This window comes from Ceratotherium simum, chromosome 6 (assembly GCF_057802395.1).
Source record: "Ceratotherium simum simum isolate JZ-2026a chromosome 6, ASM5780239v1, whole genome shotgun sequence".
Lineage (NCBI taxonomy): Eukaryota > Metazoa > Chordata > Mammalia > Perissodactyla > Rhinocerotidae > Ceratotherium > Ceratotherium simum.
In genome coordinates, this window is record NC_141905.1 from 28249065 (window position 1) to 28276255 (window position 27191).

Genomic DNA, 27191 nt, shown 5'->3' on the forward strand with positions numbered 1-27191 from the left:
GGCTTTTATGATAGTTAAATAGAAGACTATAGGCTATTACCAATTCTGGTCAGTTAGTTTGCATGCCAAGGCTCTCATGAGAATTAAACAAAGACCGTAGGATTGTTACCATTTTTTTTGTCCTCTGGTTTATGATACAGGTTGGGCTCTAGTTTCTTTCCCATTGCTGTTTTACTGGTTAGTCAGTAGTGTGAGAATGATAAAGTTTGTGGATTACTTTTCATTTGTATCCATATCAGATCCCAGCATTAGACCAGTGCTGAGCTAAACATTGAAGGAGTGAACAGCTTTTTGGCATGAGTTCATCTAGTCTCCTCCATGTGAGCTGGTGGCAGGGGCCTTGGTGTTGGTTCTGATGAGTGTGGAACAGACTAATAGAATGGTGCACATGTGGATGCCCTAAACTTGAGTCTTTCTTTCTATTTATTCCATTGAAAGTAGGTTCAGCTGCAGCCCGGAAAGAAATCATAAGAAACAAAATTCGAGCGATTGGCAAGATGGCAAGGGTCTTCTCTGTTCTCAGGTAATGATATATTTTCCTGATTATTGTTTTACGGAAATTACTTTTATTGTACTTTATGAGAAGCAGTGGCCTGTTTGACATCTAAAAGCAATGTAGTAGCATTGCTCCTATAAAGAAGTTGGTTATACATTTATATACTGAAGAAGGGAACACAAGTCCCTTTGAAACTAGGGTTTTTGACCCTTGTGATTATTATTGCTCACTTTTTGTATCTCTTTCCTTCTGTGATGAAAGTACTAGGTATACACCTTGAAAATTAGAGCAGGATAAGAAGGAGGGGCACTTTTTAGAATATTCCTGATGAACTTGCTCATCTATATAGGAAGCCTCTTTTGCTGGAGCCACAAATTGTCTACCTGGGGTTAACTCAGGAAGGCCAAGTTTAAGGGTACACATGAATGGGTCAGTCCTTAAAAATTTGTTTGCAAAACTGATTATATCAGACATTTGAACTTTATAGAGTATATGAAATATCATATTTTCTCAATTGTATGATGCCCATTGATGATGAATCTCACCACATATTTAGTAAAGCTTTTCAGGAAAAACAATATATGCCTCAGTTGTAAGGCACACCTTTACATCTGAAACATTTAGAGTACAGAAAAACATATATCTTGGAATTGAGGAAAATATGGTAATAACAATGAATGTCATAAATTCTCTACATGGCCTACATCTGGGCCCCTTCTCCTTCTTTAAACTAAGTACTTGTTGGAAGTCGCTGATGTTTGTTATATCTCTCTGCTCTAGGGAGGAGAGTGAAAGTGTGCTGACACTCAAGGGCCTGACTCCCACAGGGATGTTGCCTAGTGGAGTGTTGGCTGGAGGACGGCAGACCCTGCAAAGTGGTAATGATGTTATGCAACTTGCTGTGCCTCAGATGGACTGGGGCACACCTCACTCTTTTGCTAACAATACCCATAATGCATGCAGGGAATTTCTTCTGCTTTTTAGTTCCTGTCTCAGCAGCTGACACAGGCAGAATATTCTATAATAGGTAGTGTCTGATTAATAACCTGACCAGGGCAGAAAATTGATAGAATGGATATTCCTTTCAATTGAAAATAATGTTCAGTCTCTCAGCTTTTCATGAAATGATATGGGAGCAACTCACATCATAATGTCTGATATATTTATTTATTTGTCTAATGCACCCTTTTCTTTTAAAGCCCTTTTCTTTTAAAGTTTCAGAATGTGAATCAAGGATATCCATATTACTAAAATGGAAATGTAATTCCAAGTTTCTTATTTTTTATTTTTTAAATTTATGTAATTGTATTAGACTATGCTTACATTTTCAGATACTTAATTTTAGAATTAACAATCTGCTTCGGCCCCAGAACATTACTTATGCACTTCACTTGCCAAAAGATTTGTGCAAGGTTTTGTACCCTGGTAAATGATGCCAAAGTTTGTTTTCTGTGGTGTTTGTCAAATGTTCTATGTATAATTGACTGTCTGTAACATGCTGTTTCCTTCCTCTGCAGATGTAGCTGCTTTCCTAAACTGTCTGTCTTTCGTTAGGTTAGCTGTATGTCTGTAAAAGTATGTTAAATTAAATTACTCTACCAGACACTTGTCTGTCTTTTGATGTAGAAGCAACTTTGTAGCACCTTATTTTGAGGTTTGCTGCATTTGTTGCTGCACCTTGTGCATTCTGAACATGAATGTAACATTAGATATTAAGTCATTGTTATAAAGGGTTGAATTTAAATCCTGTAAGTCAAAACTGAAAGGGTGTTATTATTAAGTGTGCCTTTATTTTGCATGAAAATAAAAAGAATTATACGTAAAGCATTCCTGTAATCTGGCTCATTGAATATTTTATATTAAAAAAAACCTAACTTTTTGGCGTAAATATTTGTGTAAATACTGGGTTAACTTTTTGAAAGCCCATTACAGATTAAATGGAAGAGAGTGATGTGAATGTTACAGACTATACACAGTAACTCAGAGTCTAGATTTCTTTCCCTTGTGGTTGGAAAGCAAAAAATGTGATATGGAAAGCCTTAATTTATATGTTTTATTGTAGCCACTTTTGACAGCCCTCCAAGGGTCATACCTCTATTAAAACAGGCAGCAACGGATCCGATGTTTTCCTTAGTCATGATTAACAGTTTCTTTTTGGTGTTGTGATTAGTGAATTTTTTTAAAGCAAAAAAAAAAAAAGGAAATTTTAATTAAATTTTTAAAATAAATTTAAATTAGATTGATTTTTCACAATTTCATTTCACTTAGTCTCATAATAAATGCTTAAATAAATTTCTAGAAAAAGAATTTTTCCTGTAGACAAGTAATTTCTACTTGTAGCCTATACATGTTCTATTTTATATGTTATTGTGTTGTCTGCTACCACCACTGGTATATGTGAGAAGTACAACTATGTTTTGAAATTATAGCTTCAAATTTTCATTCTGAATGAGGTTTCTCTTTTTGATTTAAAAAAACCAAACTGCTTTGATTTTCTTTATATTTCTTACCCTCCATTTTTCTTATTATTTTGTAAACATTAGAAAAATGAACTAAAAAGGATTTCATGAAACAAATTAAGATCTTAAACATTCAATAAAATTAGCAAAAATGTTAATAGGAAAGGGTGAATTTTAATAGCTTGGAAAATGTTATACATTTCCTACTCTTCGTTCAGAAAAGAAAAAGAAAACCAGAAAGGTCTCATACTTAAATCTACACTACAGTTGTCTCTCAATTATCCTTGGATATATTATTACTTTTATGTTATATCCACAGCAAATCTTTATTTCACATTTCACAATTAGCACCTGCTAATTACGTGCTTTGTTGACAGCTCAGCTCTTCTATTTATTCTTAATTTGCATGCAGCCTGAAGCTCAGTCTTCCAACTTTGAAATCACCCCCAACTGCAGGGAAGGTTTGAAAGACAGCTTTACTGAAGGACTGTCTATTTCCAGCATAGAGTGAGTTACTGGATGCTGCTGAGCTTAAGGGGTCTAATTAGGGAAACTAGATAGCTCCTTAGCTCTGCCAGCAATGGCTCTTGGTAGTATGGTTTGAGCATTTGATTGAAGTGATTTCCCTAGCATAAAATAAACCCATTTTGAAACAGATAAGAAAACTCATACAAAAGCTGCATCTGTGTGATTTTTAAAAACTTGTCTAATATTTAAAATTTTAGTAGACGTGTTCCCTGATGTGAACAACTGAAAGTTGAGTATTGTGAAAAGAAAGTTTTTAAATTCTAAGACCTCAGTTCTATTACCAGAAAATAAAAATCATCTTCTCAGTAACTTTAAAGTTAATTTATGATATTTCTTTAGTGTTTTTCAAACTGCACAACTCTGAGTAGAATTCAATATTCATATTTTATGTGAATTTGTTTTCTTTATGGAAGTTTGATTGGGACCTAGCCCTACAGAGCTAACCCTGTAATGCTACCTTCACCAGGAACCATATGGGAAAATATGTGGCCATTTCTATTTTAGTAATGTCAAATTCCTCTTGATCTTTTATCCTGTGTAGTATTGAGGAACACAGTGTGAGACAGCATTATACTCAAACTTGTTAAGGCCATGTCAAGATGCCCTATAAAACTGAAAACAGGAAAAACAGTGCCTTTCAGATAGAATTTTGCAATTATCAGATCTCTCTTTCCAGCTTAATGTTTAAGCTTCAAACGACCTTTCAATTCTAAGCATTCAAGCTTGACATGGTATGCAATTTTGGGTGTGATATCTGTTTTGTATCCTGAAAAGGATAAAAGCCTTTAGAGGTCTCAGGAAAGAGCAGAGCATATAATTGACCTAGAAAATGGTTTTACATTTAAAATTAAAAGCCCATAGCATAGAATGATTTCAAAAGTATATTGTCACATTTCATAATTTTAAAAATTTATTAATAGACTTTTAAACTATTGATACACTCAAATAGATACTAATTCCTATAGTGATACCAGTTTTATTTTTAATTTATTACCATATGATACAAGTTATGAAATATTTCATATAAAATCACTTCTGTTACCACAAGCTCTTTAAAACACATTCTGATACGCATTTTATTTTTTCCCCATTCCATTTCTAAATTATAAAAAAAATAGTTTACATTTTGAAGAATAGGAGTTCTGGGGCTGATCAAGTAGAGGTGGGTCATTTATCCCATAATTTTCTTTCTGGGCAATTCCAAGAGTATTTTCCAAGTGCACAGGCCTAGATTTTTTTAAATGGTGATTTGTACAGTGGGTATACAATAAGTATGTCTGCTTTGATTTGTAATATGATTTAACAGTTAAGGAATATTAATTCTTCCTTTATTCAGTGTTCATCCTACTTCTTTTGGGTCCCCAGTTCACTTTACTATCTGTTAAATATTTCTGTTAAATTGTAAGATCAAAAAACTTTTCTAATTTAGTCTACTTTAATTCCTTGATTCATCAGTGTCTTTTCACATTAATAACTGCTTTGGATAAAATTTATCATTTCTAAATCATTTGTACTGCTAAAAAGTCATTTCAGGAATAATTATTTTAATTGGCCTTATTGTAGAAGAAGCAAAATAGAAAGGATGGGGCATTATTGCTATAAATATTCTGTGTGTGTGCACTGTGGGTAAAGTGGAGAATTGGCAATATTGTCCTCTGCAATCTTTGGTCTTGGTCCTCAATGTGAGTGTCTTATGCAGTTTGAACCCACAAATGAGCCAAAAGAATCTTGGACTATAAAATGTATGACTAAATATGTTGGAATTCTCTAAATGGACCAGAGACAAACTATACCAGGAATGCATTTCTCATTTATATGACCTAAGTGTATGTCCATATCATGAAATAATTAGGATTTATTCCCTGTAAGACCTCAGTTCTCTCTCTTGATTCCTAGCTAGTTAGTAGATGGGCTTGAAATAGATGTTCAATAACCTTCTATCTTCACTTCACAATGCAGGCTGTTAGTACCTGAGGCAGATTTGAGTTCACGATAAACAACATAAATGGATTTTTTTTAAAGCTATAGATGTTAATATCTTTAGATATTTGGAACATCCCTATTAGAATAGAAAGGAAGTTCCTAGTAGACAAGAGGGTTACCCACAAAGAACAGAACTACAGAACTGTTCCACTTAGAGTAACTCACCAAGTTTACTGCCCTTCAATTGCATTGTAGTCATACCAACTTTTGCACCTTATGCTTTGCCCTGTGAATTAGAAGCGACAGGAAAAGCGGTGTTGACCCCTTCTAGTTTATGTCTCAGGGAGCCAACTGATGATGAGTATTATTTCAATTATACATGAAAGAAAAGAATCTCCTGTTTGCTCTTCTGCTATAATTCTACCGTCATAATTTCACCCTAGAGAATTTCCTTGTGATTGTGATGGATGTAGTATAATAAACATGTTGGAAAATTCTAAGGCCATCAAAATACTGACTTCAAGATGGGTAATTAATATTGGAGTGCATTTGCATGGGTGCTGAGGTGTCTTTGTTTACAATAGGTCTATGTGTTCTGTGCTCTGAGCCATGTTGTCATAGTGCTGTGTGTAAACTGTGCTGTGTGAGGAATTGGGAAATTGGATGGGGCTCTCTAATATGGGTAATATTTCTGTTAAATTGTAAATGATGATGTAGTATGGGGTACTGTGATATTTTAAGTGATCATTGCCTTTTCTGCTGTACAATATGACCCTTCTCATCTCTCTCATTCATTTTGCATGCCTCTGCTCACTTCTGTACAGCCACAGTTGAGGCTATTGAGGCTGAAAAAGGTACGATCAGAGTCCTTGTGCTGGGCAGAGATCTGTGGTGTGTGGGTGGGCATCAGAGAATGTCCTGTGGGTGTGTCTTACTCCTAGCTTGCACAGCCCAAGATGAATCAGACTCACTGACTCATCAAGTTTAACAGTCGAATTCCTCTTTTTTTTTTTTTTTTTTAAACCACAAGGGCTGATTTCCATAGTGACAGTCTGGTTTTTTCCCTTCTCTAGTATAGTATATCAACAGTTAATATTCCTGAATTCTTTAGAGTACAGCATGTTATGCTATGATATTATAGCATTTAAAGTTGCAAATAAAGATCTATTCCATATTTTGCATGATTCTGTCCATGCAGATAATTTTTTTCGTAAGTGAAACCCTCTCTAAATATAGGTTTGAGTTTGTTTTTATTCATTTTCTGTAATTCACTTAAGAGTGCAGGAGCTGTCAATACGATTTTTTTTTTTTTGGCTACAATTTGGGCTAGTGTTTGCTGATAATATTATATTCATGTGTATCATGTGTTGGCTTGATATTACATATCGCTGAATGCTTTGCTGCCCCAGCCATTTATTTCGTTCACATGCACAGACTCTGAGTCCCAGGAACAGCACATATTAAAGCAAGCAGATTATAACCAGTAGTGTGGAAATCTTTTCTATGCATATTTTAGTAATGGAGGATGCATCATTCCAGATGAAGTGAATGAGAAACCGTAACAATTGGAGGAGGATTGCCGTTTATTTTGATTTGAGTGTCCGAAGAACATGCAGTGAATAGCCAGTGAATTAAGGAAGACAACTCCTAAAATATGAAACTATAAATACTTTTTACTATCAGCCAAACACAGATATAACTCCTGGAGGCATTTCCCACCTTTCTCATTTCATATTGGTGGTGATGGGGTGATGATACCTTGACCTCCGAGATAGTTCTGATCTGCTAAATTTTAACTTAACTTTACCTCTTTCTCCTCCCAAGCTCTTGGAACAGATTTGTATGTCAAGAATTAACCTTGTTTAGCCTCCTCACTTGCCCTTACTCTTGTTGCTGCCTTACTGTGATAGTCATTGGTGATCTTAGAGTCTGAGGTAGGAGATAATTGGTGTAGTAGAAGTTAGGCTGAGATCCTGAGACCATTGCCTGGTTGATTTTGGGGGCAAGAGAAGGTTATTTTTGTGGGGTTTTTTAAAGGCTATGCTAACACTTATCATCTATGAAGCTATCATGTTTATATTTAGGTTTAAACATTTCACATTTAAAGGGGAGGCCTGGAATGGGGATAGGATTCAGTTAAAGTAAGATTTAAATGTTGCTACATACAGCTAATTTCTTTCTTCTTAAAAATCATTAATGTTTTTGAAATCTCAGAAATGTTTTTCAATTACTGACTTATCAAATTTGCATTTTGTTAAGCAATACGAGGATTCTCTCCACCACATAGAATCTGCAGTTTTGAAGAGGCAAAGGGTTTGGATAGGATCAATGAGAGAATGCCACCCCGGAAAGATGCTGTACAGCAAGATGGTTTCAATTCTCTGAACACCGCACATGCCACTGAGAACCACGGGACTGGCAACCATAGTGCCCAGTGACCCACGGCTTCCCAGGGACTCTCACATCTCGGGCCCCAAATGGACAGATCACCCGAGGAGCTGGAGGGGTCGGCCAAGCTGACTGTAAATGTCACAGTCCCTCTGAAGAAACCATTGTGCTTTTGAGACCCCGGACCCCTTCCTGGATGGAGGCTTGAGGGCCCTGGGACATGTTGTGCTATCTGATAAGACTGGGTAATCGCTGCCAAGGTGGAGAGCAGTGAGCAAGGGGCTTGGGGCAATTTCCAGTGGAGGGCAACTATACCTCCATTTATGCTTGTGGTTCACACATTTAAGTTTACAAATGAGATTTCTTTTTCCCCTCGGTAGAATTAGATTTCGTTTTTCAACCATGACTTCAAATGCAATCGTACGAGCTAATGTGGACTTTTTTTTCCCCATGAAATGTCTTTAAAGGATGATTTAGCATGGTCTTAAAATACATTTCTGAGGTTACTAAGCTGTATTTTGGATTATGGGCAAAATGCTGAGAAACCCAGTTGGTATTTATACAAAATGCTGACCTCAGGTCTATAGTTCTTAAATGTGGCTAATTCTGTAATATAGTCTTGGTATTTTTGAATTATGAATGCATAATCTATTTCTAGGCAGAGTCTCTTACTTGAACACAAATCTAAAAACTAATTTAGAATCCTTTTTGCCCATATCTTTTGAGATTTACACCCCAGAGACTTAAAAAGAAAACTTCTAAATTTCAAAATTATGAAGAATTACAGAATTACTCATTTAAGGTACTTTAAAAGAAGTTTGTACATTGTCAAAGTAAATTTTAATTCAAATCATGTCTGTAAAACTTGACGTATTTTGTGTATGCATGTTTTCATTTTGCAAATATTTAATATATAGACCTATGATGTACAGGTACGACATGTATAGGTTACCTAGATGTTATGAGAAATTTTAGTTTATTGTGAGTACTCAAGTTGCTTAAATAGCCACCAGGGTGATTTGCTGCTGGCTTTCTATGATTTTTATGTTTTGATGCAAAGAAAATTTTAAAATGTTCTGGAAGTGTTTTTGATTAAGCAAGGCAGCATAGAAGCAATGGTTCTGTTCAATCATTCAGATGTTAGTGGAAGCATAAAAGTCAAGACTGCATGTTGAACATTTTCTTTTGATAGTTACAGAACTGCTTGGTTAAACTAAATGGAACCATGTGCTAATTTTTCACAATAATTGATCTGTATTGATTACCACTGTAGTTTGGTATTTCCCTTTACTTTGGTGGCCTGCTTCCCTCATGCCCTGAAATACAACTCAGAGCTCCAGGCAGCGGAACCATCTATTGTTTTGTTTGCCAGAAAGTGCACCCTGTATGGTCTCCTGTCTAAGTTGGAAATATTATGCATGTGCAGGACTATTCGAATATTTTATAAATAGTAGCACACAATAAATTCCATGCATGGGCCGCTGCTCCTATCTCTGTGTTGGGTTTTATTTGAAAGATATAGTCTGATTTGACCTTATGCAAATCAGAAAATCCTGTTAGTAGAACTGGGATATATCCTTCAGAGAAGGTTATCTCATGGATAGTTCATGGTATTTTGATGAATTAAATTCTCATCTTCTAAATTTTGCGCTTTTTTTCTAACTTTGGTTAAACTTGTTTTACGAGCATGAGTAACTAAGCACTAGAGAACTTTGGGTGCCTATTATAGGCCTCCTAAATTGAATATTTAAAAATCACTGTTTCACTTAACTTTTACTATTTTTTTGTGTGTGTGTGTGTGAGGAAGATCAGCCCAGAGCTAACATCCATGCCAATCCTCCTCTTTTTGCTGAGGAAGACTGGCCCTGAGCTAACATCTGTGCCCATCTTCCTCCACTTTACATGGGACGCTGCCACAGCATGGCCTGACAAGTGATGCATCGGTGCGTATCCAGGATCCGAACCCGGGCCGCCAGCAGCGGAGCGTGTGCACTTAACCGCTACGCCACGGGGCCTCACTTAACTTTTAATTGAAAGAAAATGTTATTGTCTAGAATTTCTTTATAGTAGTATTGGGAATTTATTGGGTGTTTTAACAATAAGAAAAAAACATAGTTATATTCCATTTTCCAGACATCATATTCCTTTCTTCTTTGCCATAGTCAAAATAAGGATAGAATTTTGCAAATTGAAGGAAATTAGGATGTTGCTCAACATTTTAATCATATATAGTAACTTTATATATATAATCATATAGTAACTTTAATTATAGTTTTCAACAATAATTATAATGATACACATTATAAAGTATTAATTTAAATCCAAATGTATATACTTGCCTAATTGCAGGTAGCAAACAGAACTCAAATTGTTGATTATTACAGCTTCTACTTGCTGTAATATTAACTTGCATACCAGTCCATGAGCTGCCTTTCAAGTTATTATGCACTGCATACCTTAAGGATTCTTCTTGATGTTATTGTTTTACGAAAACTGTGCATCTCTAAATTAAGAGCTTAACTAGTCTATCAGGTACCAGGGACTTCCTTAGCCCTTAGGTCCATCACTGGGGTTATATAGTGTTTGTGGGAATCATGGGCAAACATAAAGCATCATTAGCAAACTAGAAGAGTTATGAGTTGATGGTAAAAATTAAAAAGAAGCAAGTGAAAGCAATGGAACTCAGAAAAAGGGGTATACATGAAGAGTGGTAGAATATCACCCAGTGCCTCACAGGCCACTTCCTCCTTGTTGAATAGAAACCTCTTTCTAGTCTTTCTTCATAACTAGTTTCACAGTGAACCATGGAAGTATTTTTTAAGGTTTTTTTTTTTAATGTAACTCATAATGAAGGCAAATTGTGAAAAGTTCAGATCTTTCTAATTGTAAATTTAAATGTCTACCAGACAAGTAGTAATGAGAAAATGTAAATTAATATTCAATGTCAATTTTTTTCTATATATTATCTCTTATATTCAAAGATGACACTCCTCAGAAAAGAATCTCTGACTTCTTGTATCTTCTGCAGTTCAGCCGTTATTAACAGAACTCATAACCTTTACATGTTCTGCCAGTTAAATTTGAAATTGGCCTGAAGCCTTTGCTTAAAATGAATCACCCCTATTTTATTCAGGATTTTTGCCTATTGCAACTGATTTTCCTTTGTCCACAACTAGTCTACATAATGTTATGTAATGTTTTGTTGCATCCTTAACACTTTCCTTCTACCTTCCTTGCTTGTAGTTTGCTTTCTACAGTTTGGGGTTCCTTTGAAATCCATTCTCTGCATCTGTTCATATGTAGATTTGCTTTGCCACATTCCAGGACCTCATTGCAAGTGTTTCTGTTCCCCAGTTTGATGATGTTCACAGAAGCAGGTAAGTGACATAGCTGGGGCCAGATGTAAGCGGCAAGTCAGGTCGTGTAGCCGTATAGGACCACTGACCTAACAACTTCTGATAGGTTCTGGAGTTTGATAGCTCTAAGTGAAAAGGAGCTAGGAATGTGGAATTCCCTGGATCGCATCCATTACAGGAAGGAATGAGAAGATGTTTGAGTTGATTCTTTTCTATTTTCTGTTCCTGGAAATAGTATGCATTTTTAGTTATTAATATTTTGGTCTTGCTTACTTCAATATTCCAGAAATATTTATTCCTCCTTTGAAACAAACAGGTGGAGTTCCCCTGATGACATTCAGTCGGAAAGTATCTTACTTTCCTTTCAGGGAAAGTGAAATTTACAAATTAATTCTGGATATTTCCCCTACAATTGATTTCCTTCTATACCATTAAATGACTATTTCTATTTTCCTTTCTTGGGTATTATATTTGTACTTAAGCCTAGACTGGTCATGGATGAGTTGTGTTTGAGCAGTGTTTGTTATGCTAAAACGGACTTTGAGCTTGGGGGAACTCATCCTGGGTCTAGATTGACATCTAGAAATCCAGGGGTTCCTGTTCCTCTGAGCTAGTGCCTACCCTTTCCAACCAAATACTGACTTCTGAACTAATCCCTAGGGTTTTTTTCTGACGCTGTGGCCTGAGAGTGGAAATGCTGCCTTAGTGAGAGGGGTTCAGGAAGCAGTAGGCATCATTTTTACTCAACCTGCCTGGCCTTTGGTGAGTTTGGGAGTGTTGACAGTCATGAGCCTTGGCAGAGAAGGAAGGTCAGAAAGAGAAGTACACAGGCAGGGGGCCAGGTCCCTACTTGCCTCATTACGGAGAATTCAGCGTTGTCTGTCTGGTTGGCAGGGCACACCTAATCACAGTTTGCAAAGGAAAGTGATATGAAGGGACAGCTGCAAGCCAGCCACAATCTAGATCTGAGAAGATTAAGCATTCACTTCACTTGGAAGAAAGAGAAGGAAGGAAGCCGAGGGCTTAGCAGGGTAAGTTACTTTACCATCAGCTGGTCTGCTTGCTTAGTTTATAGTTGAGTAAACCAATTATCACCCCAGAGAGTGTTAATCACTGATCAAGCAGCTGAATGTGGTCCTAATAGCAATGTTCCTAATGTATTGCTCCTTTTCTCTTTCTCTCCCAACCCCTTTTGAGGATCCCCAATGACTAGCTTCACTCTGCCTTCTCTTCCCTACCTCCCCAAAGACGTTTTGTGTTTGCTGATAAATTAGAGAAAATTAGATGGGCCTTCCTGATCTGGAGATGCTGAGAAGATGACTGTGGTTTAGGTGAAACTTGACGCTTTTGGTGGTAAGGAGGAAGAAAGATGAGAGACTGAGGTCTGGGAATAGGCTAATATTTTAGGGAATTTGGAGATGAAGGATAAGAGTTTTTCTAGGCCATCCAGTTCATGTCTCCTCTCCTCTCCAGTCCTTGGTGTTGGTGTTCTCTCATATACTGGGAATAAATTAGAGCCCAAGTCACTGGGGATGGCTAGAAAAAAGTTAAACTGATTTGCTTTATAGGTGGGGTTGACTCTGAACTCTGGAAAATTCTGAAAGCTTTCTAAAATTCTTTCCAACTTCTCCCTTGTCCCTTCAGTTTTTTGCCTTTGTTTCTCTTCATTACCTGTGCCCTGCCCCCACCTCGAATTTAGAAGGTCCTGTGGCTCATTGCAGGAAAATTAGAACCAGGGAACCTGCATCTGGGCCTGCAGTACACAAAGTCAGACATGAGCCTGATGATATATGTAGATGCAAATGCAAAGACCTGGCTGCTCATTCCCACCTTCTTATCTTCCTGCCAGAAATTTGGTTCATTTGTATTGTGAACTTGCTATAGACACAGGAAACGATGATATCAGAGATTTTACCAGCACTACTCCCCTCCAAGCTGTGTGATCCCTTGAATTCCAGCCAATTCAACCAACTCCCAGAGAGCCAAGAGTTAACCTTCCATTGGAGGAAGACCTCTCTTTGGAAAGGCAGATAAGTGAGGCAGTACCTTTCTGGTCTTTTTTTTTTTTTAAGCTTCAGTGCATGGTTGTGTATCCTAGTTAGTTTAGTTCTCTGTGTGAACTGCTGCCACAGTATGACAACTGACAGACAGATGGTGTGGTTCCACGACTGGGAACTAACCCGGGGCCATGACGGTGAGAGCACTGAATCTTAACCACTAGACCACTAGGGCTGGCTCCCTTTCTGGTCTTAATTGGCTTCCATTACAGCATAAAGGCTTATGGTCAAACATCAGGAAGATATTTATTATTACACCGGGTTAATACTCTTGAGTTGTCTTGAATCAAAGATACTTTTTCTCCATACCTAAAAAGAAGAGTCCATTCTTTCAAGGTTTAAGAAGGTCTTATCTTGCCTGAGGGGGCTTGGTAGACAGAGCAGATAATTCTTCTAGAATTGCAATGATTCTGGAAATGTGATGAGAATATGATGATTAAAAGTGGAGGGAAGAGTCAGGTCACTTTCCGGAAATGGGGTCCTAAGGTGTGAAGGCACCCCTTAGTAAAGAGACGTGACCCTTAAATCCTAAAAAATCTGTCATCTTTAGGTCTCATTTCTTCTTTATTGCTGGGAATATAGAAAATATGGTATGCAGATGAGCTTAGCTACTCTGTTCTGTGGACTCTGAAACCGTTCATTCATTTGTGGGATGAGGGGAGAGATTAAAGGGGTAGAATGAAAGGATGAGGAGAAAGAAAGTACAAAGGAAAATGGAAGTGAGTTCCTCCATTAACCTGAGGACAGGGGTTTGCAAGAGCCATGTCATAAGATAATAGATATTAGCTGGATGATTCTTGGAGTTTTTTTCATAACAGATCTGGTCCGGAAGGCTTAAATTTCAGACTATTTTTGTAACAAAGAATGATCCCTGATTTGAACTTTAATAGTTAACTTCATTCACAGTAAAACCAATCACTGTCAGCATTTTTTTGTGTGTGTGAGGAAGATCAGCCCTGAGCTAACATCTGATGCCAATCTCTTTTTGCTGAGGAAGACTGGCCCTGCGCTAACATCTGTGCCCATCTTCCTCTACTTTATATGGGATGCCACCACAGCATGGCTCGACAAGCAGTGCGTCTGTGCGTGCCCGGGATCCGAACCGGCGAACCCCGGGCTGCCACAGCGGAGCGTGCGTACTTAACCGCTTGCCCCACTGCGCTGGCCCCTGTCAGCATTTTTAGCCTCTGTCATTTACCTGTCCCTGGAGGCAGTTAAGCTGGGGGTTAATAATTTTTTAGCTTTTCAATCTCTATACGTACCTTTCTTTCTTCCTTTTTTTTTTTTCAATTGAGGTGAAATTAACATAAAATTAATCCTTTTAAAGTGAGCAATTAAATGGCATTTGTTACTTTCACATTGTTGTGCAACCACCACCTCTGTCTAGTTCCAAAACATTCTCATCACCCCCAAAAGAAAATCCCATAACCATTAAGCAGTTACTCCCCATTCCCCCTTCCACCCAGCCCCATAAATCTGCTTTCTGTCTCTGGATTTACCTATTCGCATTATTTCATATAAATGGAATCATATAACATTTCGTGCCTGGCTTCTTTCACTTAGCATGATGTTTTTGAGGTTCATCTACATTGTAGCGCATCTCAGTACTTTATTTCTTTTTATGGCTGAATAATATTCCGTTATATGCCAAGTTGTTTATTCATTCATCTGTTGGTGGACCTTTGGGTCGTTTCTACCTTTTGGCTATTGTGAATAGTGCTGCTGTGAACATCTGTGTTGAAGCATTTGTGTGAGTACCTGTTTTCAATTATTTTGAGTATATACCTAAGACTGAAATTGCTGGGTCGTATGGTCATTCTACATTTAACTTTTTGTGGAGTCACTATACTGTTTTCCATAGCGGCTGCACCATTTTACATTCCTACATCAGTGCATGAAGGTTCTAATTTTTCCACATCCTTGCCAACACTTGTTGTTATCTGTTTTTTTGATAATGGCCATCCCAGTGGATGTGAAGTGGTGTCTCATGGTTTTGATTTGCATTTTCCTAATGATTAGTGATGTGGAGCATCTTTTCATGTGCTTATTGGCAATTTGTGTATATTCTTTGGACAAGTGTCTATTCAAGTTCTTTGCTCATGTTTTAATTGGGTTTTTGTTGAGTTTTAGGAGTTCTTCACATATTCAGGATATTAATCTCTTGTCAGATATATGATTTGCAAATATTTTCTCCCATTCACTGGTTGCCACTCTGTCCTTTGATGCACAAAAGTTTTTGATTTTGATGTAGTCCAGTTTATCTATTTTTTCTTTTATTGCCTGTGCTTTTGGTGTCATATCCAAGAAATTGCCAGATCCAATATCGTAAAGCTTTTCCCCTATGTGTTCTTCTAAGACTTTATAGTTTTAGCTCTTACATTTAGGTCTTTAGACTTAATAATCAAACCCAAACCATTCTATTTAATTAATTCCCAGAATGTTCCCATCTACATTTCTGTGCTTATATTCTTCTGTGTGCTTAGAATTCCTTTTTCCCTATCTCTGTGTATTCAAAGTATTACCATCTTTCATGGTCTATACCAATTGCTGCCTGCTCCATAAAGTCTTCCTAAAGCTCACCAACTAAAGAGACTCTCTTCTTCTGATCTCTCATTAGTGTTTTAGTTTCATTTTTCTTATAGGATTTATATACTGCCTTATATTATAATTTACATTTAATCCTTCTACAAGACATTTAGATGTTAAGTATATTTTTCATATTTGTTTCCATTATAGTATTTTGCAAATGATTTTATCTGTTTATCAATAAATATTTATTGAAAGAATGTATGTTTTTATTTTTTCCAATATAGTCCCTTTTGTTTACTCAGTCCATGTGGAAAGAATGGGAGAAGACAAGCCAGGGAAGGAGGACATCACAGAGTTCCTGTGGGTGGGTGTGGGGCTTAGTTCTACTTCAAAACTCACTACTTTAGGAAATTTTCCTCATAATTTGCATAACTTGCTTTGACTACATAATTCTTAGCATTGTGGTGCTCATTTTGCATTGCATTTAATTTCTACTTCTTGGTGTATTGCTTATAAATGTGATGATAGGTCTTTTAAAATGAATGTTTTATTTCCCCAACTAGATTAAATTGACTAATTCTCCAGTTAGATGGTAGTTTGGACAGCCAAAACTTCTGTTGCTCTTTCCTCTCTTTTATTTTATTTATTTATTTTTTTGGTGAGGAAGATCAGCCCTGTGCTAACATCTGCCAATCCTCCTCTTTTTTTGCTGAGGAAGACTGGCCTTGGGCTAACATCCGTGCCTCATCTTCCTTCACTTTATATGGTACGCCGCCACAGCATGGCTTGCCAAGTGGTGCATCGGTGCACGCCCAGGATCCGAACTGGTGAACCCCGGCCACCTCATCTGAACGCGGGCACTTAACCACTTCCACCACCAGGCTGGTCCCCTCCTCTCTTTTATTTTTTTATTTTTTTTAAAGATTTTATTTATTTATTTATTTTCCCCCCAAAGCCCCAGTAGATAGTTGTATGTCATAGCTGCACATCCTTCTTTTTTTTTTTTTTTAAAGATTTTATTTATTTTTTCCCCCCAAAGCCCCAGTAGATAGTTGTATGTCATAGCTGCACATCCTTCTAGTTGCTGTATGTGGGACTCGGCCTCAGGATGGACGGAGAAGTGGTGCCTCGGTGCGCACCTGGGATCCGAACCCGGGCCATCAGCATCGGAGCGCGCGCACTTAACCACCAAGCCACGGGGCCGGTCCTGCACATCCTTCTAGTTGCTGTATGTGGGACGCGGCCTCAGCATGGCCGGAGAAGCAGTGCGTCAGTGCGCGCCCGGGATCCGAACTCCGGCCGCCAGCAGCGGAGCACGCACACTTAACCACTAAGCCACGGGGCCGGCCCCCCTCCTCTCTTTTAAAATACCCTAATAATATATGAATATATTCTTTGTATAAAAAAGTCAAACATTACAGATAAATCTCAAGTCCTCTTTAATCAACCTAGTTCCCATCCCAGTACCTCTTCCCCGCCTCAGAGTTAATCACTGTTGGTTTTATATGAGCTCTGCAGACCTTTTTCTATGCATTTATTTACATATATATTTATATTATATATAGAACTTCATAAGTAACACATATATGTATAATTACATATAATTATTTCCTCTCTTTTTCACAACTGCCTCTGGTGATCAATTCTAATCAGTAGATACTAAATAAATCTTACTAATACCTGGATCTGAGAGACAGGAATGAGAAGTGAAAGGTCAAACATATGAAAAGACATGTGTCCAGCTTGCAAAATTCTATTCCATACCTGTTCTACATATAGTCCCAAGATATCAGTGGACAGGCCATGGCTCCACGGTCTCGGCGACGAAGGCACAAGAAACCCCCCTCATCGGTGACTCCCATGGTTGTGACCCCACCCACAGTTGTGACGCCTCTGCCTCTGAGCCTCTCAAAACCTGGCCCTAGCATTGATGCACTTGGCTTCTTCTCCTTGGAGAATAACGTTCCTGGCCTATCCCAGCTGATCCTTCAAAAGCTGAATATGAAAAGCTATGAAGAATACAAGTGAGTGACTAGCTCTATGGAAGAGTGATATATTGTTTCTAGTAGAAGTGATTTCAGAAGGTGGAGAGGGAGTAACTTGGGGAATATGTAAATGAGGGGTTCTTGCAGTGAGGGATTTTCTCATCCTGACTTTTGCCAGTTTTATTACTATAGAAGAAATATAATTTGCTTAAGTGAGAAATCATGGGAGTAGGAGACATGGGAGTAGGTGGAAATATATAGGAGGCAAGGTAGGGGTCATGAGAGATTTTGGAGATATTCTTTTTCCTATTGCCACTCCTTCTCCATGCTGTCTCTGCAGGTTGGTGGTAGATGGGGGTACTCCTGTGTCAGGCTTTGGATTTCGATGCCCTCAAGAAATGTTCCAGAAGATGGAGGACACATTCCGATTCTGTGCTCACTGTAGAGCACTCCCTAGTGGCCTCTCAGACTCCAAGGTCCTCCGGCAGTGCAAGAGGTGACTAGTCGGGGGCAAATAGGGGAGACATCCAGAAATGATCCTGTTCTAAGACCTCATTGCTGGAGGAAAGTTCTGCGAGTTTTCAGAATAACTTCAGGCCCACTCTTCATTTTGTGTGATCCAGGCCACAGAGAGATTAGAAAACGGTTAGGCTCCTGCTTATTTTTGATGTTATAGGGAGGTCAGGCAGAGCACAGTACAATCTTCTCTACCTCCCTCCTCTTGAGTACTCAATGGGTAAAACCATATCTGTTCTAAGGAGGTTGGGGTTGAGCCATACCTGTGATAAGAGGGCAGCTACAAACTCCTGGTGGGGTTTTTTTTTTTTTTTTTCTGTAAGCTATGTAAAAAGTAAGTTGTTTCAGATAGAGACTGAGGTGTCACTCTGACCCAAGAGAATAAGTATATTCCCAGTCTCTCCTGCCTCCCCTGCCAAATAATAGTCCCCAAATTTGGTACATCAGCTATCACTCCTCTCCCTACCTTCCTTACGCAGTGATCTTTCTTCCTAGGTGTAGGAATATCAATTCCCTTCCCCAGACTCCCCCGATCACCTTTGAGGTATAGGAACATCTATTTTTGGGGCTCATTCTCTCAGGTGCAGAAATGTCTATTACTGTGGTCCAGAGTGCCAGAGGTCAGACCGGCCAGCACACAAGAGGGTTTGTCAAGAGCTGCGTCTTGTAGCTGTGGATCGTCCGTCAGGTAAGAGTCATTGGTTCAAGGGAATACTGGGTGGCTTCTCTGGGAATTTTCTATCCTGACTCTTGTATCTTCTATCTTTGGAACCTCATTCATTTGGTCAGGTTAAACAATATGATGATCACCTTGGTTGATCATTAGCCATATGTGCTATACCTAGGTTCAGAATTTTCCATTGAAGAACCTGGGGTGGGTGATGGTGGTAAATAAGCACTGGAGGTGAGCAAGGTGAGAAGTGGGGTGGACACAATCAAAGAATTATCTTGCTTATAGTCTACCTAAGCCTTTACCCTCTCTATTCCCATTTCCATTTTTGTTCTGTAGGTTTCCATGCTTCCCTGGACTTGATGGAGGCTTGGCTGCCCACCCTCCTGCTACTTCGTGATTATGAGATCCCTACATTGATTACTGTTTACAGGTTTTGACCTCTTCCTATTTGTGATACCTCCCTGACTCACTCACACCTCTCTTTATATAGATGAGCTCATTTCTCTCCCCCTTGCTCATCTACTGCCTTCTGGTGAGGATCTTCTTCCTTCTCACACTTGACTTTCTCATCCCCTTGGAACAAAGTCCTGTGCTAATTAATGGGATAATTAGTGAGACATTTGGAAGGGAGGGTTAGCTCTTGCCTAGTCCAGCCTTAGGTAATTTGGGGGATCAATGAGTTCAGAAATGTCAAATTCTGAGCAATTTCTCTCCTATCTCTCTCATAATCAGCAGACCAATTTTTCTTATTTGTCTCCCATAGCCATCAGGAGTTGGCAGCCTCTTTGCAGATTCTAGTGGATCTGGATACACACATCACTGCCTATGGAGCTAACCCTTTTGCGTCCCTCAAACCTGAACAGGTCTATTCCAACCCCAACAAGCAGCCAGTATACTGCAGTGCCTACTGTATCATGTTTCTTGGAAGCTCCTGCCAGCTGGATAAAAGGCAATTGGAAGAGAAAGTAGATGGTGGGGTTTAAATAGCTTAGCCAGATCCTGACTGGATGTCTAGAAAATGGGGAGGTTGTGACAAAACTACCCTGCTGATGCCAGGTTGTTTGCCAACTTTGAAACCTGCTATATTCTAAACCTCATTTGCTTGTCCAGGTAAAGATTCTAAGCTCAATGGGAGCTCCTGTATTATGTGACTCATTTGTAAGAGGTTAGCCACAAGTAGGTTCTAGAGACAGGATTCTAGATTTATTGCATGGCAAGAGGCCCTGGTGTCAGTCTTTCCGGAGCCTAGAGTTCTGACAATTTCCTTTGTGAGAAAGTTATACCCTTTGACTTGAACAAGATGGCACTGAGGAGAAGAATGGCACCTTATTCTGAAAAAGAGTCTCCTTATCCAGCAATTTGGGTTAAAAAATGAAGTGTTAATAACTTGAAGTGGTGCAGGAATGGGCAAGTCAGAGAAATGGTTGGGATCAGGGGAGAGGTTGTGACGATTCGCACACTGTTCTATTTCCTAGCTTTTTCAAGATAAATGTCTCAATTTCCTATTTTATCTTGGGGACTTCTGACCCTACAGCAGCTTTTCCCTGGTGTTGTATTTTAGATATCCAAGGGTATATCAGACTTGAATGTACTGAGTTATTTGTTATCGCCTGGTCTATACCACAATAAGCTCAATTTGGGGCTTAAGTCACTTGTTTTATTTCCTATTCACTGGCAAGTATTACTTGTCTACATACAACATCTCAAGATTGGAAGTTTCTCTCTTGCCAAAGGAGTGATTAACATCAGCTCTCTGTTTGGGCCTGCCACTTTACCATACCCTGTCTCATGTCATCCTTCTCTTATCACAGTCTCAGGATTAGGATATTTCCTAGGCATTCTTTCCTACAACCTTGCCATGACCTCAACCCTCCACCTCCATCTGTAACTCATATATAAATTCTTGTTGCCCACTCTGATATGGGTAATGTTAGAATTCATTTATTCATTCAAAACATTTAGTTAGTACCTACCATGTGAAAGGTACTGATTAGGGCTTTGGGGAGATACAAAGGTGAATGAGACATGGTCCTTATTCTTAACCTAGGAAGAGAAATAATACATATACATAGATAACTTTATTACAAGATGTAATGTGGAATTAGAACGATGAGAGAGGCTTGTAGTGCTAGGGAAATTGAGTGAAAAGAGAGATCATTTTGGTAAGTGATAGTGAAAGTTTTGTGAATTAGAATTTTATGAAACAGATGGAAGGCAGAGCATTTCAGATGGAAGGAACAACAGGAGCAAAAGTTCAGAGGCAGAAAAGCATGGAGATATTTTTAGAGTACATTAGGGGATTAGTATCAATTAAGTCTGAAAGGTCGATTGGGACCAGATTATAGGAGCATAGCCTACTGGTCAGCTTTAGATTTATATAGATCTGAGTAGGAATCCTGGGGCAACCACCAAATATTTTTGTGCCCATGGGAAAGCTAAACTTCTCTGTTTCCTTAATTTCCTCATCTGTAAAATGTGAATAATGCCTAGTACCCAGAGTTACATTAAGAGTTAGATGAGAATGTTTGCAAAATTGGAGGACTCACACATCCCAATTTCAAAACTTACTACAGAGCAACAGTAATCAAGACAATGTGGTACTGGTATAGGATAGACATATTGATCAATGAAATAGAATTGAGACTCAAGAAATAAATCCTTACATTTATGGTCAATTGATCTTCGACAAGTGTGCCAAAACATTTCAATGGGAAAATAATAGACTTTTCAACAGATAGCGCTGGGACAACTGGATATCCACATGCAAAAGAATAAAGTTGGACCCCCACCTCATACAATACCCAAAAATTAACTTAAAATGTATTAAATACCTAACGAGCTAAAACTATACAACTGTTAGAGGAAAACAGAAGGGTAAATCTTAATGAAGTTGAATTGGGCAATGGTTTCTTAGATCTGACACCAAAAGCATAAGCAAAATAAAAATACATAAATTAGACTTGATCAGAATTAAAAACTTTGAGCTTCAAAGGACATCATCAAGAAAGTGAAAAGAATGGGAGAAAATATTCATAAATCATATATCTGATAAGGGACTTGTATCCAGAATATATATAAACAACTGTTACAACTCAGTAATAAAAGGACAAATAACCCAATTTAAAAAAATGGGCAAATGAGGGGCCGGCCCAGTGGTGCAAGAAGTTAAGTGCGCGCTCCACTGCAGCGGCCCGGGGTTCGCCAGTTCAGACCCCGGGCACGCACCAACGCACTGCTTGTCAAGCCATGCTGTGGTGGTGTCCCATGTAAAGTGGAGGAATATGGGCACAGATGTTAGCCCAGGGCCAGTCTTCCTCAGCAAAAAAAAAAAAAAAAGGATTGGCAGATGTTAGCTCAGGGCTGATCTTCCTCACAAAAAAAACAAAAATAAATAAAAAATGGGCAAATGATGTGAATAGATGTTTCTCCAAAGAAGATATACAAATGATTGATAAGCACATGAAAAGATGTTCAACATCATTAGTCATCAGGAAATACAAATCAAAACTATAATGAATTAGCACTTCACCCACTAGGATGACAATAATAAAAAAGACAGATAATAACGAATGTTAATGAGGATATAGAGAAATTGCAACCCTCATACACAGCTAGTGGGGACGTAGAGTGCTGCAGCCATTTTGGAAAACAGGCTGGCAGTTCCTCAAGAAGTTAAACATTGAGTTACCATTTGATCCAGCAAATTCGTGAGAGAAATGAAAATATGTACACACATATTTATAGCAGAATTATTCATAATAGCCAAAAGTAAAATAACCCAAGTGTCCATCAACTTATGGATGGATAGACAAAATGTGGTATATCCATGTAATGAAATATTTGGCCATAAAAAGGAATGAAGTGCTGATTCATGCTACAACGTGGATGAACCTTGAAAACATGTTCATCCATGTTCATGTTAAGTGAAAGAAGCTAGTCACAAAAGACCACATATTCTATAGATGCATTTACATGAAATTTCCAGAATAAGAAAATCTGTGGAGACAGATAGTAGATTAGTGGCAGCACAGTGATGAAGAGGATGAGGGTATTGGGGGTGATGGCTAAAGGGTATGGGGTTTATTTTTGGGGTGATGATAAATGTTCTAAAATTGATTATGGTGATGATACAACTCTGTGACTATATTAAAAACCATTGACTTGTACACTTTACATTAGTGAATTATATCAATAAAGCTATTACCAAAAAAAATTTTTTTAATCTTAGAGAATGTCTAAAATGAGAATATTAAGTGCTTAATATAGTACCTAGCACACAGTATGTACTTAATAAGTGGTAGTTATTATTGAATACCTACCACTTTGGATTTTACTCAGTAACAAAAACAGATTGAACTAGCAGTACCGTGTAAGATGGTTTGATGATGGAAAAATCAGTTGGGATGCTATTGTCATGGGTCAGACAAGATAATCAGGTGTCAGCTAAGGTGATAGTAGTGGGCATGGAAAGGAAGAGGTAATTTCTAGCTATAACAACTAAAGTAAATAGTAGATAGTGACATTTTGTAGGTAGAACATGAAAGTAAAATCTATAGGGTTTGGTTATTGATTGTGATGGATTAAGGGTGATATCTATCAGAGTCTAATCAGGTGACAGAAACCACATAGTAACAGGTGACACAAAAATAGATTGGTAATGATAGTACATGAAAGTCTAAATGCCTAGCTTCATGCTAAATGCTGAGGATTCTAAGATGGATTCTGCCCTTAAAGTGTTTACAGTTTAATAGGAGAAATTGGACATAAGCAAGGGCAATATAACAGAGTTATATTTTCTAAACTCAGCAAATGAAGTGAAAAAAATTATATTTTCAAAACTACGTTGAAAATCTCTTAGGCTAGCACTACATTGGATTCCAACATATCTTCCTTTCAACAGGTCTATCAGAGCCATTTTTTCCTCCAATATTGGAAAGAAATCTTTGTTTATTTAGTTGATCACCAGATGAACTAGTTGGCTTGGGTTTTGGGGGCCCTGTTGTAGTCAATCAAATATTTATTGAGCATTTATTACTAGACTCTAGGGATATCCCATTTCTCAAGGAGCTTACATTCTAGTGGGGGAGACAAACAGTAAACACAGAATCTCAGATGCTTTTAAGTGTTATAAAGAAAATTAAATAGGGTAATGAGTCTGTATAACTGGTAGTGGTGTTGGTGGCAGTGGCAGCTACTAATGCTACAATGTTCAGGGAATACCTACCTCTCTAAGGAGATGGATGACATTTGAGATGATATATACAGTGAAGAACATTCCGAGTAGAAGCAATAACAAGTGAAAAGATCTGAGAATCTCTGGTATATTTGGGCACAAGTTTGGTATGTTTGCACAGAAGGCCAGTTTGACCAGAGAGTAGTGATTGAGAAGGAAGGTGAAGAGAGAGGAGATCAGAGAGGTAGGCAGGAACCAGATTATATAGGGCCTAATAGAAAGAGGGCCAGGAGTTTGGACTTTATTCTGGTTCCAGTGGGAAGCTATTGGAGGAGTTTAAGCAAGAGAATGACATGACCCAATTTATTCTTTAGAAAGATCACTGTAACTCAGAGTTTTTTAACCTTAGCACTGTTGACATTTTGGACTGAATAATTCTTTGTTGTAGGGGGCTGTCCGATGCATTGTAGAATGTTTAGTAGCATACCTGGCCTCTACCCATGAGATTCTAGTAACACCCTCCCCCCCTAGTTGTGACAACCAAAATGTCTCCAGATATTGCCAGATGTCCCCTGGGGGACAAAGTTACTGTTCTAACTGTACGAAAAGTAGGTTTAAACACTAGACTCTGATACAATGGAATATTCACATTAGGAAAAGCATAATGGCTCCTACTTTACATGAATATATGATGACCTTCAGAGGTGTTTTGTTTTTGCTAAGTTTATGTGGTTGAATACAGGTAAGTTAAATGCTCATGTGCTATGACTCCACTGTTAAATGTGCCACAGTGGACATCTATAAAAGGTCTAGTTGGGCGCAAAAAGGGAGTAATTAATTGGGCCGGCCCTGTGGCTTGGTGGTTAAGTGCGCGCGCTGCGATGCTGGTGGCCCGGGTTCGGATCCCGGGTGCGCATCAAGGCACCGCTTCTCCGTTCATCCTGAGGCCGAGTCCCACATACAGCAACTAGAAGGATGTGCAGCTACGACATACAACTATCCACTGGGGCTTTGGGGGGAAAAAATAAAATAAATAAAATCTTTAAAAAAAAAAAAAAGGGAGTAATTAAGTCTATCCAAGGGAGGGTAAGGAAAAGGAGAAGGTCAGGAAAAGTTTCTTGAAGCAGGAAGGAGATGGGCAATCTTTGAGTCTTTTTTTTTTTTTTTAATTATTTTATTGAGGTCATACTGGTTTATAACATTGTGTAATTTCAGGTGTATATTATTATATATCAGTTTCTATATAGAGTGCATCATGCTTACCACCAATAGTCTAGTTTTTATCTATCAGGATACATATGTGCCCCTTTACCCATTTCACCCACCCCTCCTTTCCCCTCTGATAATGAATTGAGTCTTAATAGATGAATAATTGTTCAAAGGTGAGCAGTGCTTTCTGGGCAAAGGAAGCATGAGGAAAGGGCCTCTGATCCTGGAGGGCCTTGTATGTCAGGAAAGAAGGGCAAGTTGAAAGAATGAAGGGGGAAATCTAGTGGCAGTGTTTGGACAGACTATTGGATATTTGGGCCTGTAGCTCAGGAAAGTGGGCTGGAAATAGGAGGTTTGGAAAATATCCTCTCATGGTGATAGTTAAGGCAGAGGGAGAGGTGGGGATGAACTCACCAAGGGAATAGTGTGGAGTGAAGAGGGGTAAGGACAGGCTTCTTAGGGAATGCTTAAATTCTGGAGGTCTCTAGGGGCGGAATGGACAGAAAGGCCCCTTATTTGCCAGGCGGACAGACTGGCAGGAGCTGGGGAATGAATGCTGGGTACCCAGAGTGTTGTGCAGTTTTGTTTAAATTTGGCAGTGACCTTCCTCAAGTACCTTCCACTTCACTCCTGTTTGGAGGCCATGTATATCTTACTCTTCCCATTTAAAATTTAATTCACCTAGCCCTCCCCCATGAGGAAGCTTTTGAGTAGAAAAGCATGTTGAGTACTAGATTAATAGTTCTCAAACTTTAGTGTGCATCAGAACCACCTGGAGGGCTTGTTAAAACAGATTGCTGGGGCCGGCCCCGTGGCTTAGCGGTTAAGTGCGTGCGCTTCGCTGCCGGCGGCCCGGGTTCGGATCCCGGGTGCGCACTGAGGCACCACTCCTCCAGCCATGCTGAGGCCGCGTCCCACATACAGCAACTAGAAGGATGTGCAGCTATGACAGACAACTATGTACTGGGGCTTTGGGGGAAAATAAATAAATAAAATCTTTAAAAAAAAAAAAAAACAGATTGCTGGGCTCCACCTGGAGTTTGATTCAGTAGGTCTAAGGTGGAGCCCAAGTGTTTAATTTCTAACAAGTTTCCAGATGGTGCTGCTGCCGCCAGTCTCGGGACCACGCTTTGAGAACCACTGTAAAAGGTAGCTGACTGATTTTTGCTCTGGAATACAAACTTAATGAGTTTAAGATATTGGTCTGGGCCCTTGAAATTGCCTCAAATGTTTAACGCTAGTATGAGGAGAGCCTGGAATCACCTAACAACTCCCTGCTGGAGTGGTTTGGGTTAGTATTTCGAGTTCCGCCTATCTAGGATCCCCAATAAATATTAATTCATTTCATAGGGGGCTAATAAAAGACACAGACCTTGTCCTCATAAGATACCAGGGAGGACGGCATATCAGAGGCAGAGAGGCTGCACCTGGCCTCCCAGTCTCAGCCTTTCTCTGCCGCCCACCACTGAAGGGGCTCTGGGATTCCCCAGAATCGCCGTAACTTCCCAAGTGACTTGAGAGAGCCCAAACAAGATTAGGGCATGGTCCTTGAGACCGAGAAATATTATAAAACCGGCTGATCCACCCGAAGAGAGCGTCTTTTCCGGCAGGTGGAGCTGCGGGGCGGGGACGAAGGCAAAGCCGGAGCCTGGGTCCTGCTGGCCACCCGGGCTGGCCCTGCCGGGCGCCGCCCCCTCCTGCCCAGGGGCGTTCCCGGCTGCGACGGCGATCCTAACGGGCTCGGGCGGCGGCCCCCGGCGTCCCGCCCTCCCTGGGCCCGCCCTCGGCTCCATCTTGCCGGAAACCTAGTTGGGCTGTGACGCTGCTCCCCGGGGTCAGGTGAGGGACGGCGCCCCCTGCCCTTCCCACCCTTCTTCCCCCTGGGTCACAACGCCCCGG

The 27191-nt window shown here is 39.2% G+C and overlaps 3 protein-coding genes across 6 annotated transcripts in view; all 3 read left to right on the top strand.

Annotated features, from left to right (window-relative positions):
- The window catches only part of PPP3CB (protein phosphatase 3 catalytic subunit beta), a 44609-nt gene extending 35325 nt beyond the window's left edge, over nucleotides 1-9284 (top strand). Inside the window, exons 11-14 of one of the 4 annotated variants that reach the window (XM_014784867.2) lie at nucleotides 439-523; nucleotides 1277-1374; nucleotides 6231-6260; nucleotides 7666-9284. In XM_014784867.2, the coding sequence (XP_014640353.2) occupies nucleotides 439-523; nucleotides 1277-1374; nucleotides 6231-6260; nucleotides 7666-7844 (392 nt within the window). In that variant the 3' untranslated portion in view covers nucleotides 7845-9284. The remainder of the gene's footprint in view (nucleotides 1-438; nucleotides 524-1276; nucleotides 1375-6230; nucleotides 6261-7665) is intronic. The other 3 variants (XM_004426976.3, XM_004426977.3, XM_014784869.2) reach the window with 3 other exon arrangements.
- Nucleotides 9285-9379: 95 nt separating this feature from the next.
- On the top strand, nucleotides 9380-22949 carry MSS51 (MSS51 mitochondrial translational activator). The gene is made up of 6 exons (XM_087432995.1): nucleotides 9380-12181; nucleotides 17516-17760; nucleotides 18062-18217; nucleotides 18819-18955; nucleotides 19247-19340; nucleotides 19674-22949. Exons 1-6 carry the CDS (start codon nucleotides 12080-12082, stop codon nucleotides 19891-19893), a joined length of 954 nt encoding a protein of 317 aa, XP_087289121.1. The 5' UTR covers nucleotides 9380-12079; the 3' UTR covers nucleotides 19894-22949.
- A 4058-nt stretch (nucleotides 22950-27007) lies between these two features.
- Nucleotides 27008-27191, top strand: part of ANXA7 (annexin A7) — a 31398-nt gene continuing 31214 nt past the window's right edge. The window contains exon 1 of the mRNA XM_087432038.1: nucleotides 27008-27131. The gene's annotated coding sequence lies outside the window, so the exon portion shown is untranslated. The remainder of the gene's footprint in view (nucleotides 27132-27191) is intronic.